This window comes from Panthera leo, chromosome B4 (genome assembly GCF_018350215.1).
Source record: "Panthera leo isolate Ple1 chromosome B4, P.leo_Ple1_pat1.1, whole genome shotgun sequence".
Classification (NCBI taxonomy): Eukaryota; Metazoa; Chordata; class Mammalia; order Carnivora; family Felidae; genus Panthera; species Panthera leo.
In genome coordinates this window covers 133,276,296-133,288,993 of record NC_056685.1, presented here as the reverse complement: position 1 = coordinate 133,288,993, position 12,698 = coordinate 133,276,296, and the positions used below count along the sequence as shown (strand labels likewise).

Genomic DNA, 12,698 nt, shown 5'->3' with positions numbered 1-12,698 from the left:
TGAGTCAGTCTACAGCCTTTGGGCCTTCTCTGGAGCCTCCTGGACAAGTCTGTTTATGATGGGCTGGACTAGAAGACCAGTGCCGGCCTCCCAACCGCATGATTCCATGATGTTTCATGTGGATGATGTATGTGCTTGAGCTTTTGTGCTGGGGGTCCTGTGAGAGAGGCTGAGAAGCAAAAGTGAATAATCCCGGCCTGGGCAGCTCACTCACTGGAGGAGGCAAATGCACTAAAGAGCCCTTCAGCAAGGTGGTAACTGAGGGGGAGTGGGGTGCTTATGCAGAGCTCTGGGAATCCAGAAGGGAAAGCAATTAAACCTCAGGAGGGGAGGCCCTTGTCCTTCCAGATGAGAACACATCAGAGATGACACGTGGGGGGTACATTAGTTTCCTGATGCTGCTATACATAACAAAGTACCACAAAGTGGGTGGCTTAAAACAACAGAATTTGTGAAATGTGAAGTCAGGGGATGGGCAGGACCAGAGAGGTGGTCTCTCTGAAGATGCTAGAGAAGGGTCTGTCACAGGACTGTCTCCCAGCTGCTAGTTGCCTCAGGCATTCCTTGGCTTCTAGATGGATCACTCTAATCTGCCATCTTCCATGGCATTCTCCCCATGTCTTCACATGATCTTCCCTGAGTGTGTGTCTGTTCATGTCCAAATGCCCTTTTTTCATAAGGACACCAATCATATTGGATTAGGACCCACGCTGATTAGATTAGGACCCTCATCTGGATTTGGGTAAATCCGTAAGACCCTATTTCCAAATAAGGTCACATTCTGAGGTATTGGGAGGTAACACTTCAGCGTGTCTCCTTTTGGGGGATGCAGTTCATCTCAGAGGGCAAGCAAGAATTGCACCTGGGAGAGGAGAAGGGGTTCTTCAGCTCAGGGGTGTACAAGGCAGAGAGATGTGAGACCCAGGGTGCAGTTATTGGAGGTCGGTGGAGATGAGACTCGGGCCAATTTGAGGAAAAGCATATGATTTGAGAAGAGATAATACAGTGTGTGGACTTCAGAATCAAGCATATTTGAATTTGAATCTTGGCACTGCCACTAACTCTGTGACCTTGGGCAAGTCATTTAGCCTAAGTCACAACTGACCCGTCTCTAAAATGGGCATAAAGTTCTCCCTCCCACAAAAGGCTTGTGGGGGGATTAAATGAGTTATTAAGTAAATATAGTATTTAGCATAGCACTTGGCAGAAGAATGACCTTAAAAAGAAACAGAAGCTACTCTTTTTCTTTTTCTTTTAACAAAGGATGTCGCCTTTCTGTGTCACCTGAGACCACCACTACCCATCACTAATGGAGGAGATAGCTTAGCAGATAATTAAGTGAATGGCTTCTTTATTCCACCCCGACCTTCTAGAAGGTTCTTCCCTTGGTTATCCTTTGACAGTTAGACATGAGGCTGGGGTACTCACAGTAGGTTGCCCATCGCTGTTCAACAGGAATCCCGCCTCAAAGAGGAATTCCCTCCCCTTCCCCATCGCCATGACCACCACCCCCATTTCCACAATCTCAAAATTTAGGTATAATTAGTAAGTCATCGCTAATTGTAAAATTACGTTTAGCCTGGCCTCGCCAAACCTCTTCCAAGATGGGATGCTGCCTTGCTTTCTCTGACCTCTTCACCTGAAGCTACTGGATCAGTTTGACTCTTGCACGTCATAAGTCAGGAGGGAGGAGGAGGTTTTGGAGGCTTTGTGGTTTTCCATCCGAATGTTCAAGGCCGGGGAGGAGGGAGGCGGGTGGGCAGAGACAAGTAAACTCATTGAATAGCAAGGAGAAATAGCCTAGCTAAAATAATGGTTTTTTTTCTTAGTAATAAGGCATTAAGAACCTGCCTTATTGAGGTTGAGTATAATATTATTGCTAACAATAAAAAAGAACCCAATTTTAAAAATGGGCAAAGGGCTTGAACAGACATTTCTCCAAAAAAGATATACAAATAGTCAATAAGCACATGAAAAGATGTTCAACATCATTTATCAATAGGGAGGTGCAATTCAAAACCACAGTAAGACCACTTTATACTCATTAGGATAGCTATTAGTTAAGAGAGAGAAGAGGGAGAAAGAAAGAAAGAAAGAAAGAAAGAAAGAAAGAAAGAAAGAAGGAAGGAAAGAAAGAACTATTGTTGGCAAGGATGTAGAGAAATTGGAACCCTTGAGCATTGCCAGAAGGAAAGTAAAATGGCACAGCCACTGTGGAAAAAGTATGGCAGTTCCTCAAAAAGTTAAACATAGAATTGCCATATGATTCAGCAATTTCACTTTTGGCTATAAACACACAAAAAAATTGAAAGCAGGATCTCAAACAGATGTTTGTACACCCATGTTCATAGCAGCATTATTCACAATAGCCAAAAGGTACAAACAGGCTAAATGCCCATTGACAGATGAATGGATAAATGAAAGGTGGTAAATACATACAATGAAATGTTATTCAACTTTGAAAAGGAACTATTTTGATACATGCTATAAACTGGATGAACCTTCAAGGCATTATAGTAATTGAAATAAGCCAGACACAAAAGGACAAACATTGTATAATTCTACTTATATGAAGTACATAGAGTAGTCAAAATCATGGACAGAAAATAGAATGGTGGTTGCCAGGAGCTGTGGGGAAGGAGAATGGGGAGTTGGTGTTTGATGGGTATAGAGTTTCAGTATGGGAAGACCAAAAAATTTTGGAGATGAGTAGTGGTGGTAGTTGCACAATAATGTGAATTATTTAATGTCACTGAATTTTACACTTGAATGTGGTTAATATATACAGAAAATATGTATGTATTATATATTTTTTGTGGTAAAATACACATAATTAAAACGTACCATCTTGACTTTTTTTTTTTTAGAGAGAGAGAGAGAGAGAGAGAGAGAGAGAGAATGAGCAGGGGATAGGGGCAGAGGGAGGTGGAGAGAGAATCTTAAGCAGGCTCCACGCCCAGTGCAGAGCTAAACGCGCGGCTTGATCTCATGACTGTGACATCATGACCTGAGCTGAAATCAAGAGTTGGACACTTAACAACTGAGCCATGCAGGCGCCCCTATTTTGTTTCTTATTGTGGTAAAATATACATAACAACTGAACTGTACATTCAAAAGCAGTCAAGATGAGGGGCACCTGGGTGACTAAGTCGGTTAAGCATCCGACTCTTGATTTCAGCTCAGGTCATGATCTCCAGGTGTTGGGATCAAGCCCCACATTGGGCTTCTGCACTGTCAGAAAGGAGACTCCTTGGGATCCTCCCCCTCCATCTCTCTCTGCCTCTGCCCTAATCACTTGCATGCGCTCTCTCTCTCTCTCTCAAAATAAATAAATAAACATTAAAATAAATAAATGGGGCGCCTGGTGGCTCAGTTGGTTAAGTGTTTAGTTCTTGGTTTCCGCTCAGGTCACGATCTCACGGTTAGGGAGTTTGAGCCCCGCTTTGGGCTCTGTGCTGACAGTGCAGAGCTTGCTTGGGATTCTCTCCCTCCCTCTCTCTCTGCCCCTCTCCTGCTTGCTCACTCTCTCTCTAATTAATTAATTAATTAAAAAAACATTTGTAAAAAGGGGGATGCCGGGGTGGCTCAGTCAATTGATCGTCCAACTCTGGGTTTCGGTTCAGGTCACGATCTCACAGTTTTGTGGGTTCTAGCCCCACGTCAGGCTCTGCGTCGGCAGCATGGAGCCTGCTTGGGATTCTCTCCTCCCCTCCCCTCTCCTCTCTGCCCCTCCCCCACTTGCACTGTCTCTGTCTCTCTCAAAATAAGTAAATAAACTTTAAAAAAATTTATTAAAAAAATTAAAAATCAAATAAAACTGATAATACAGGAAATAAAAATATTCCTAGTCTCTTTATTTGGTGTTCTTGTCAGTACTTCTTTAGTGAGTATGAATATGCAGAAGGGTTTCCCTGCAGTCACTTAGTCACTTGCAATCTTGGCTTGCATCATCTGTGAGATCCTAAGTCCCCCTGCTGCAGAATCCTTCCACCACAGGGGACTTTAGGGACTTAATCCTCACAGTTGGAGAGGAAATATCTTCTGGGGAGTAGAGGAGGGGGCAGCGTAGAGGGCACTCACCCGGTTTGGGGAGATGGTGTGACGGGGCCCAATGAGAGAGATGGTATTTGTTAGGTGTGGAAAGGGGAAAAAGAGCAAAGAGATCAGTTTTGTCTTCTTCACCCACTTCCGGTACTCTCTCTGTACCTCACCGTGGCCCCCCCAGTTCCCTGAAGTTTGGGCTGTTCATAGCCCCAGCTTGAATGAGGAGGAAAGGAAAATCCCACTCATTCCTCAGACCAGCCTCAAGCCCTACTCTCAGCCCACCATTCCCACTAACCATGTCACGAAGAGCGTCCTGCCAGTGCCACCACCCCCTCTTCCTGCACACGCTTGTTCTTACCCGGTGTCACCTGCAGGTTTGGGCTGGGGAAGGATGTGTTGGCGAGGGTTCCCCCATTATAATCTCCCTGCCCCCCTCCTCTCTGTGTGCCCGTGTTCCTCCAACTCTTCTCCAACTCTCCCCCATCCTCTCCCTTCCCTTCTGTTTACATTTCCACCCACTCACTTTCTGTTTCAACCTACTTTGCTTCAATATCAGTTTTCAGTAGGGGTTGAGAGCTGAAGGAAGGGGTGTCCCCTCTCCAGGGCTTGCTGGGCCTTCCTCAGCCCGCCTACCTCAGTGAGCTGTAGACTGGGTCACTTGCATTTCCTGGGAGAGGCCACCTCACCTATTTCTCCTCCCAGATTCCTTTTTGGAGGGGGCGGGAGGGGTAGACCCCCAGGAAGCCTTTCACAGGCAAACCAGATGCAGGAAAACCTCCTTTTCTGGAACTGGTGGGTGGGAGCTGCCTCAAGGCTCCCCTAAGAATCTTTTTTCTTTTGTTGGATGTGAATCTGAAATAGCTTGGGAGTTTACCTGTGGCAGCTACAGCCCCCACTGTCAGCGAGTAAGGACAACTGTCAGCTTCTCGGCTCCCCCTGGTACCGAGGTGGAGTGGAACTCAAGCCCGAAGACACTGCGGCTAATGACGATGACAAAAAGAGCTGCCCGGGACCCGAAGTTTGCTAGGCAGCCTATACCTGCTGCAACCGTGCAGTGAAAAACACCCAGCAAGAAGAGGCTGTGCCGCGGCACCCGCTTTAAAGATGCATCTGGACAAGCTGGGAGCTCGCAATGTGTTGCCCCCATCTCATCCACATCTGCCGAGCAGTTTGCCCCGGACTCCTGGCTCCCAGCTCCTCCCGGAGAAGAAGCTGAGAAGCAGCAGGCTTGGCTGCCGCCCAGCGGCCCGTCTGTAATCTTCCTGCTCAACACCACATCTTGGCAGCAGCAGGAGGCAGGCTCGGGCTGCCCCAGAAGCCAGCCTTGAGACTGGTGACTCAGCGGGGGAGGTGGCGGGTGGGACTTGGGGCCCCGGGGGCCAGGACTGATGACAACTGAGCAGAAGACAGGAAGATGAGTCCTGAGCCCAAGCTGAGCAGCAGTCTAATGAATTCACAGCAATTCCGTTTGTGTGGCTGAATCCTCCCTGTGGGTTTAGAGGATCCCTCCCTGTGGGTTTAGATCCCCTGCTTCCTGCTTTCTAAAATGCAGCCTGACCAAGGTCTAGATGCCGCAGCCAAGTGACCCCTCTTTTCCTTTGCTGCCACCCACCCCCACCCCCAAACCCATGCAATTATACAGGAACATCCAAAGAGATGTGGGTGGAGATTTTCCTTTATTCGTTTTTTATTTTGGAGAGGAAGGGCTGGAGCAAAAAGATTATGCCAACACACCAGGCATCAGAATGACCCTTGCACATGCAGGACTCTGATGGACACTCACTCCAGATCAGGTGATTAACAAATGTGCCTCATGACAACAACGTCCCCACAGCTGCAAAAGCCCCCTTGTTCTTCCCCATTTTTCTTAATTTTAAAGACTTCTGCCCATACCCACCTAAGGTAGCCTTGTCATTCTCAATAAGTGGCTCTCCTACTCCTGTGGGCTCAGAGCCCCACCCCACCCCACCCTACCCCGCCCCAAAATAAACATGCATCCCCTAGAGATACAGGCAAATCGACACAGGATGCTGGAACGCAGAGAGATGGCATGCTTCGTTTCATCACCCGCCAGCTTGGGAGAAGGGCTGCCCTCCATCACACCAGGGAGAGATGGGAAGGAGCGTTGAGGCCACATCACTTTCCAACCTCCCCAGGGCCCCGCTGCTCACACCCTGGCCTTCCCAGGTTTTAAATAAATCAGCAATTTAGAAAAAGACACTGGGGAGCCAAGAGATATAGGGCTCAACTGAACATTTGAATGAAAATTTTCTTCTTGTTCAGTTTCTGTTCAACCCAAAGGTCTCTTCCTCCTCTCCTAAGGGGATGTCTGATGCTTGAAGCCCCCAAAATCTGGCTGCCAGCCTCCCCGGCAATTTGTGGACCCCGTGGAATGTTTTTAGTTGCAACAACCCCTCACCACCCAGCCTCCCCGCATTCTCCCAGAGGGGTCTTGGGTTCTTCTCAGCGTCTCTCCCCATCATGGTCCGCCGTGCTGTCCCGACTTGGAGGTGCCCAGGGTTGTAGGGGAAGCGTCAGGTGCCCTTGCTTTCTGTCCTCTCCTCATCAGCTGTCTGGACATTGCTGACGGCTCGAAGCCGCCCCTGGGCAGCAGGCTTCACCGACAGGACCAAGCGTTTGCGGAATGTCTCACAGAGCACGATGTACACAAAGGGATTGAGGCAGCTGTTGGCATAGCCCAAGCTGATGGCTGCGTTGTACAGGTACACAAAGGTGAGTGTCGGGCGGCTGATGTACAACTGGGTCAGCTGCAGCACATAGTAGGGGGCCCAGCACACAAAGAAGACCAGGCAGATGGCGATGGCTGTACGAGTCACCCTCTTTGTCCGCAGCCGGATGCTGCGCTGAGAGGCGGGAGCTACGGAGGACATCATGCGCTGCAGGATCCTCACATACGCAGCTGTGATGACCACAAAGGGCAGGGCGAAGGCCAGGAAGAACTGGTACAGGGTGAACCAGTACAGGTCAGTGTCTGGGTTGGGCAGGCGGATGCCACAGCCCACCGTGCCCCCTGGGAAGGGGATAAGCCTAGCGTAGAGCCACACGGGGGTGATGCTGATGAAGGAGAGGGCCCACAGGAGGCAGATCACCAGGGTGGCCACAGAAGGCTTCCGGAACTTGGTGGAGGAGATAGGGTGGACGGTGGCCAGGTAGCGGTCAATGGCCATGGCGGTCAGGATGTAGGTGCTGGTGAACTGACTGTTGGCGTCCATGGCCGTGATGAGTGTGCACATGGTCTCTCCAAAGTGCCAGACTCCATTGCCCATGAGCTGGTGGATCATGAAGGGCATGCCCAGGAGAAAGAGGAGGTCCACCACCGAGAGGTTGATGATGAAGATGTCGGGCACGTTGCTGCACCAGTGCAGTTTGGACTTCTTCACCACCGCGAAGATGACTGTGGAGTTCCCGATGATGCCCAGGAGGCAGATGGTGCCAAACACTGAAGGCATGATGATGTTGATGTAGGAGACACTCCCTCTGCGAGGAGGTGACCCTGGGGACAAAAGGAGCGAGCTGTGACCATTTATCATGGACTCCTCTCTAAGGGCTAATGTCCTACTGGGTGCTTAGCCTCCAGCAATCATGTGCTTGCTTACCTCTTTATCTTCTTTCCGGTTCCCTCAGGGCTTGCCATTCATCTGGAATCCTTTCCTACTGTTCTCCCTCCCCACATTCTCCCTCTCCACACCGTTGCTAATCCTGTCCCCTTGCCCTCCTCCACCGGTTCCCTGGCTAATCCTACCAGATTCTCCCGCACCACCTGTTAGTTGAAGGACCCGGTCCTTTGCTTCCTGCATTGTCTCAGAAGGCACAGATTCAAGAACCACAGCTGTCTGCAGAGAATTATTCTGTGGGCCCCTAGGCTTTACCAGGAAACCTCATCAAAATAGCCAGAAGGACATGAAAGTGTGTGTGTGTGTGTGTGTGTGTGCGCGCGCGCGCGCGCGCGCGCATGCGGGCGAGCAAGAGTATGCATGGGCGCATGCATGTGTTTTCCTATTTGCAGCCCTGATCATCTCATTTTAGAAATCACTGGTTGGAAGCTGTGCGCTGATTCCTAGGCATATCTGTGGGCCACTCTCCTGTGGAGAGAGGTTTTTGCACATCAGGCCCGCAGCCCTCTCTTCTCTTGGGTGCCTATCAGGGGCTTCCTTGGTCTGTATCTTATGACCCTGGGCTTCCCAAGTGAGCAGAGACCAAAGCTGTGTGTTGCAGCCTAAGCCGCTTGAGATTTTTCTCCACCAAGCCTTTCCTCTTTTTTCCTTCCTCAGAGGTAGAATTTCAGGGCATCTCAGCTCTGGAAATGTCAGGAAGCTTCATTCACCAGCAAAGTTAATCCTCTCGTGGCTCTGTGAGTTATCCCTTCCCATGGCCTTTCCCAGGGGTCAGTAAGGATGTTTCAGATCCCACTACCACAGTTTCAGTAAAAAGACAGGGGGACCAGCAAATGAGTGAGCCTACCCGGCTCTCTCCTCACACACTGTCCTCTATCTTCTCTTGCTTGCTTTTCCAGCCTGGAATTTTTATCTGCAAAGCATTTGGAACTCACGGGTGAATCTCCTCCTGTCTCCCTCAGGGCTGGCCCCCATCCCCTGCCACTTCCCAATGTGCCTTTTCGCTCTTCTCATTCTCCTCCTCCCCGGCCCCCTTCTGCCGCTGCCTGCCCCGCCCCCTTCTCCCCTTCCCCTCCGGGCAAAGCAGACTGCAGGTCTGATCCTCTAGAACTGTAATAAAGTTTCCTGAGCAGTTCCTGAGCGCAGAGGTGAAACCTTCCCACTCCCCACCCCCAGCGCAGAGGAGGGAGGACTCCCCTCCAACACTACTCACCCGCCAAGGTGAGGTTATCGGGGCCGTCCGAGGTGTTGCTGGCATTAGGGCCGGTGGGCAGCAGCGAGGCTTCTAGGTCCATCCTGCCGCTGCCCGTCGCCTGCTCGCCCGTCCACCCACGCAGGCTGCGGCAGCGCCGCCCGCCCGTCCCACAGCACGAGCCCTGCAGTCCGGAAGGGGGTCTTGCTGGCGGTCTGGCAGCTTCTGCCGCCTCCTAGCCCCGCTTCTCTCCCCACTCCCTCCTTCCCCGGCTCCCACTGACATCACCTAGACACATTAACATTCGGAGGCAGATGCACGTTAACCTCTTCAGTCCCGAGCAGCAGCTCCCGCATCCGACTGCCTGCGGAGCCCCCGGAGCCTGGGGAGCTGGTGGGGGCGCGGGGGCGAGCTTAGGCAAAGCCATCGGGGAGGGGGCTTCCTTCCCACGTGCACTGGGGGCTGTGCTCCTGTGCCCCCAGGAGCTTGCCTCCTGGGAGGATCCAGGTGCCTGTAAAGACAAACGGGCTGCCTCCCTCCGGAAAAGTGAATGAGCCTGGCCTAGTCCCTAACCCCAGATATGGGTGGCTGGGCCATGTGGCAGGGGCTAGGGGTGACTTCACAGAGCTCGGAGATGGAAGGCTCAGACCACAGCATGCCTGTCCCCCAGGCCACCCTCAGCTGCTCTCCGGTACCCTAACCATCTCACCGGCTGGACCTCCAGCATCCGCCACAAGCAGATTCGTTGGCCGCTGAGCTGTTGACCAGCACTCAGAGGTGACTGGGGTCACTCTTTGATGCTGCTGATGGCCAAGGTCTTAGGGACCAGAAGGGGACACTACCCTCTGCACAGAATTGAGGACCAAACGTACAGAGATTTTTCTTTTTCTTTCTTTCTTTTTTTTTTAAGTTTATGTATTTATTTTGAGAGAGAGAGGTGGGGAAGGGCAGAGAGAGAGAGGGAAAGAGAAAATCCCAAGCAGGCTCCACGCTGTCAGCTCAGAGCCGGACGAAGGACTCCATCTCATGAACTGTGAGATCATGACCTGAGCTGAGATCAAGAGTCAGGTGGTTAACCGACTGAGCCACTCAGGGGCCCCGAGATTTGATTCTTGAGACAATTTTCAGAGTGTAGCACCCCCGTCCCTGAAGTTGTCAACTGGGAACCTTAGAGGGCAAAGCATTGAAGGAATTCTGGGCAGAGGTGTCCTGCTGCCAGCCTCCAGTGCCCCTCACGGCCAAGAGTTGCCAACACACCTACCACCAGACTCGGAAGCAGGGGCTTCAAGGTAACAACAGCCTGATCCCTACCTGTGTGTGTCTTCAGTCTTATTTATTCATTTCATCCAACAAATATTTATTGAGCACTTACTACTTGCCAAGCACTGTTCTAGGTTTTGTAATGAAAAAACAACAACAACAACAACAATAAAGTCCCTGAATCCTTGTCCTCATGGAGATTACATTCAAGTTGAGGAGGGAAGGTTGGGGGGAATGGAAAGTATACAAAAAATAAAAAAGACAATTTACAAGGTTAGGGATTAGTGCTATGAAAAAGAGGGGGCCAGGCAACACTAGGGGAAGTGGAGGTTGCTATTTTACATAGGAAGGCCTCTCTGGAAGTGTTTTCAGAAGAGTCCTGAAGGAAATGAAGAGGCATGGTTGGGAATATCTGCAAGAAGAGCCAGTGCAAAGGCCCTGAGGCAGGAGGGTGCTCACACCCGAGGTAAGAGGCAAGTGAATCTTGTGCTGGAACTAAGAGGACTCCGACAGTATGAAATCCAGGGCAAAAAGCAAACAGGTGCGAGGTGTGCACTCGAGGCAAGACACGATAAGCATAGGATCAGCTAAACTCACCTACAACTGTCCGCTGCAGCCAGAGCTGAAGTCAGAAGTGGCCGGGGGAAATGTGACATGGGTTACCAGAAACGTCCCATGTAAAAGGCTGCTGTGACAATCCAATTGAAAGAGGATGGCGTCCCAGATCAGGAAGGCGGAGGTGGGGAGAAATGGTGGGCTTGTATACACTGTATAGAGACCAGACCATTTGCTGGAGAGCTGGAAGTGTGTGAGAGGAAGAGGCATCGGGGTCACTCCCAAGTTTGGAGCCCAAACAACTAATGAATGCAGTTGTCATTTACTGAGATAAGGAAGTCTGTGGGAGGAGAAGATTTGGAGGAGAAATTAAGAGTTCCATTTTGGATCTGTTATATTCTAGATGCCTATTAACACCTGAGTGGAAATGTTGGGTGGTAGTCAGATGTGAGTCAGAAACTCGAGGCAGAAGTGGTGCCTGGAGATACAAAATTAAACTGACGACCCTGAATGAGCTCACCTAGGGAGTGCATGCGTGTGGATAGAGTTGTGTGGACTTGACCCTGGGGCATTCCAAAGCTTTCAGGGTGGGAAAATGAGCATTATGACCTCTTCTTCCACTTGCCATCGTCTTCCCGCCTCCATCTGTCCATCCATCTGTCCAGCAAATCATTGGGTTTTTAAAAAATTTTTTTTAATGTTTATTTATTTTTGACAGAGGCAAAGAGCGAGTGGGGGAGGGGTGCAGAGAGAGAGAGAGACAGAGACAGAGACAGAGTCCGAAGCAGGCTCCAGGTTCTGAGCTGTCAGCACAGAGCCCGACACGGGGCTTGAACTCGGGAACGGTGAGATTATGACCTAGGCCAAAGTCAGACCCTTAACCGACTGAGCTACCAGGTGCCCCCAACAAATCATTCTTGAGCTTCTGCTGTGCACCAGGCACCATCCACACAGTAAAGAATACAAGTGCCTGCTATCAAGGAGCTTCAGCTTAAGTGGGGACATGTAGCTAATAACGAGCAAGTTGGCAAGTAAACAAGATACCCCTTTTCCTGCTGAGATCCAGCCAAGTCCAGGTGACTTCATCACGAAGGGATTTAGGTGTTCATAAAAAGGGCAAATGATGCCACCACTTCCACCATCGGCACTAGCAAAATGACTCTGCTTGAATTTAAACCGTGACTGAGCAGCAAGGGCAGGTTTGATCTTTCTAGCTTTTGCACGCTGGGGGGTGGGGGTGTGTGTGAACACTGAGTTAGTCAACTCACAGTGGCAGCCACACGGGCTGATTACTCACTGTGGTAGCGTCACCAAGGGAATGACTGGGGTCCTTTAGAGAGGAGAGTTAAGGATGACTTCTTTGAGGAGGCATTCGGGTGGAACCCTCAGCATCCATTCATCACAAATGATTGATTTAAACCAGTCAATGGCAACCTCATGACCTTCACCAGTGGCCATTTTAGGAATGAGCATGTCTACTGGTTGCCCACGTGCACCCCTTCAAATCCTCTTGGCCACACAGGTTATATTCCATCCATTGCTGCAGTGACCCACTCTGCACAGTCCCTGACCAACTTCAGGTACAGGTGCAGGTGCAGGTATGACCTGTTGGCGCTGTGTCTTAGCCTTGCGCCGTGTGTCCTTTACCCTCTGCTCTGTGTTGCTGTCACAACTTAGAATATGGGAATCCATGAAACTGCCCCATGCATGAGCAACTCGGAAGTACAGGGAGAGTTAACACCCCTTAGGGTAAACATTTAACCAGTGGATGGGGTGAACCATTTAACCAGCACTCCCATGGGGTAGAGCAACCAGTCACCTGTACTGATGGCCAACTCGACTTCCTTCCATAGTGCTCCCAGCTTCCCTCCTTTGCTGCTCAGTCCTCACTTCTGATTCCTAGAGCCACACTTTCCAGTCAAACACCCAAGCTGTCAAACACCCAGAGACTTTGTCTCTGGCTCTGTTTTCTAGGAACCCAAGACTGAGACGTGTGGCTCATTCCTACTGGC

At 50.4% G+C, this 12,698-nt stretch overlaps 1 protein-coding gene and 1 long non-coding RNA gene across 4 annotated transcripts in view; one reads left to right on the top strand and one right to left on the bottom strand.

Annotated features, from left to right (window-relative positions):
• The window catches only part of LOC122225161, a 44,047-nt gene extending 35,585 nt beyond the window's left edge, over positions 1–8,462 (top strand). Inside the window, exon 3 of one of the 3 annotated variants that reach the window (XR_006205135.1) lies at positions 8,337–8,462. This is a non-coding gene — a long non-coding RNA (uncharacterized LOC122225161). Of the gene's footprint in view, positions 1–4,905; positions 5,950–6,613; positions 6,692–8,336 lie in introns of those variants that run through there. The other 2 variants (XR_006205133.1, XR_006205134.1) reach the window with 2 other exon arrangements.
• On the bottom strand, positions 6,579–8,989 carry MCHR1 (melanin concentrating hormone receptor 1). The gene is made up of 2 exons (XM_042947910.1): positions 8,893–8,989; positions 6,579–7,558 (listed from the first exon to the last, which is right to left on the bottom strand). Exons 1-2 carry the CDS (start codon positions 8,972–8,974, stop codon positions 6,579–6,581), a joined length of 1,062 nt encoding a protein of 353 aa, XP_042803844.1. The 5' UTR covers positions 8,975–8,989.
• Positions 8,990–12,698: the final 3,709 nt, after the last annotated feature.

What these genes read in the sequence shown, in the direction of transcription:
- MCHR1 (XM_042947910.1), bottom strand. Translation starts at nt 8,974, where the DNA reads ATGGACCTAGAAGCCTCGCTGCTGCCCACCGGCCCTAATGCCAGCAAC. An exon ending in CGATAACCTCACCTTGGCGG is followed by an intron (nt 7,559 to 8,892) that starts GTGAGTAGTGTT and finishes TTTTGTCCCCAG; the next exon opens with GGTCACCTCCTCGCAGAGGG.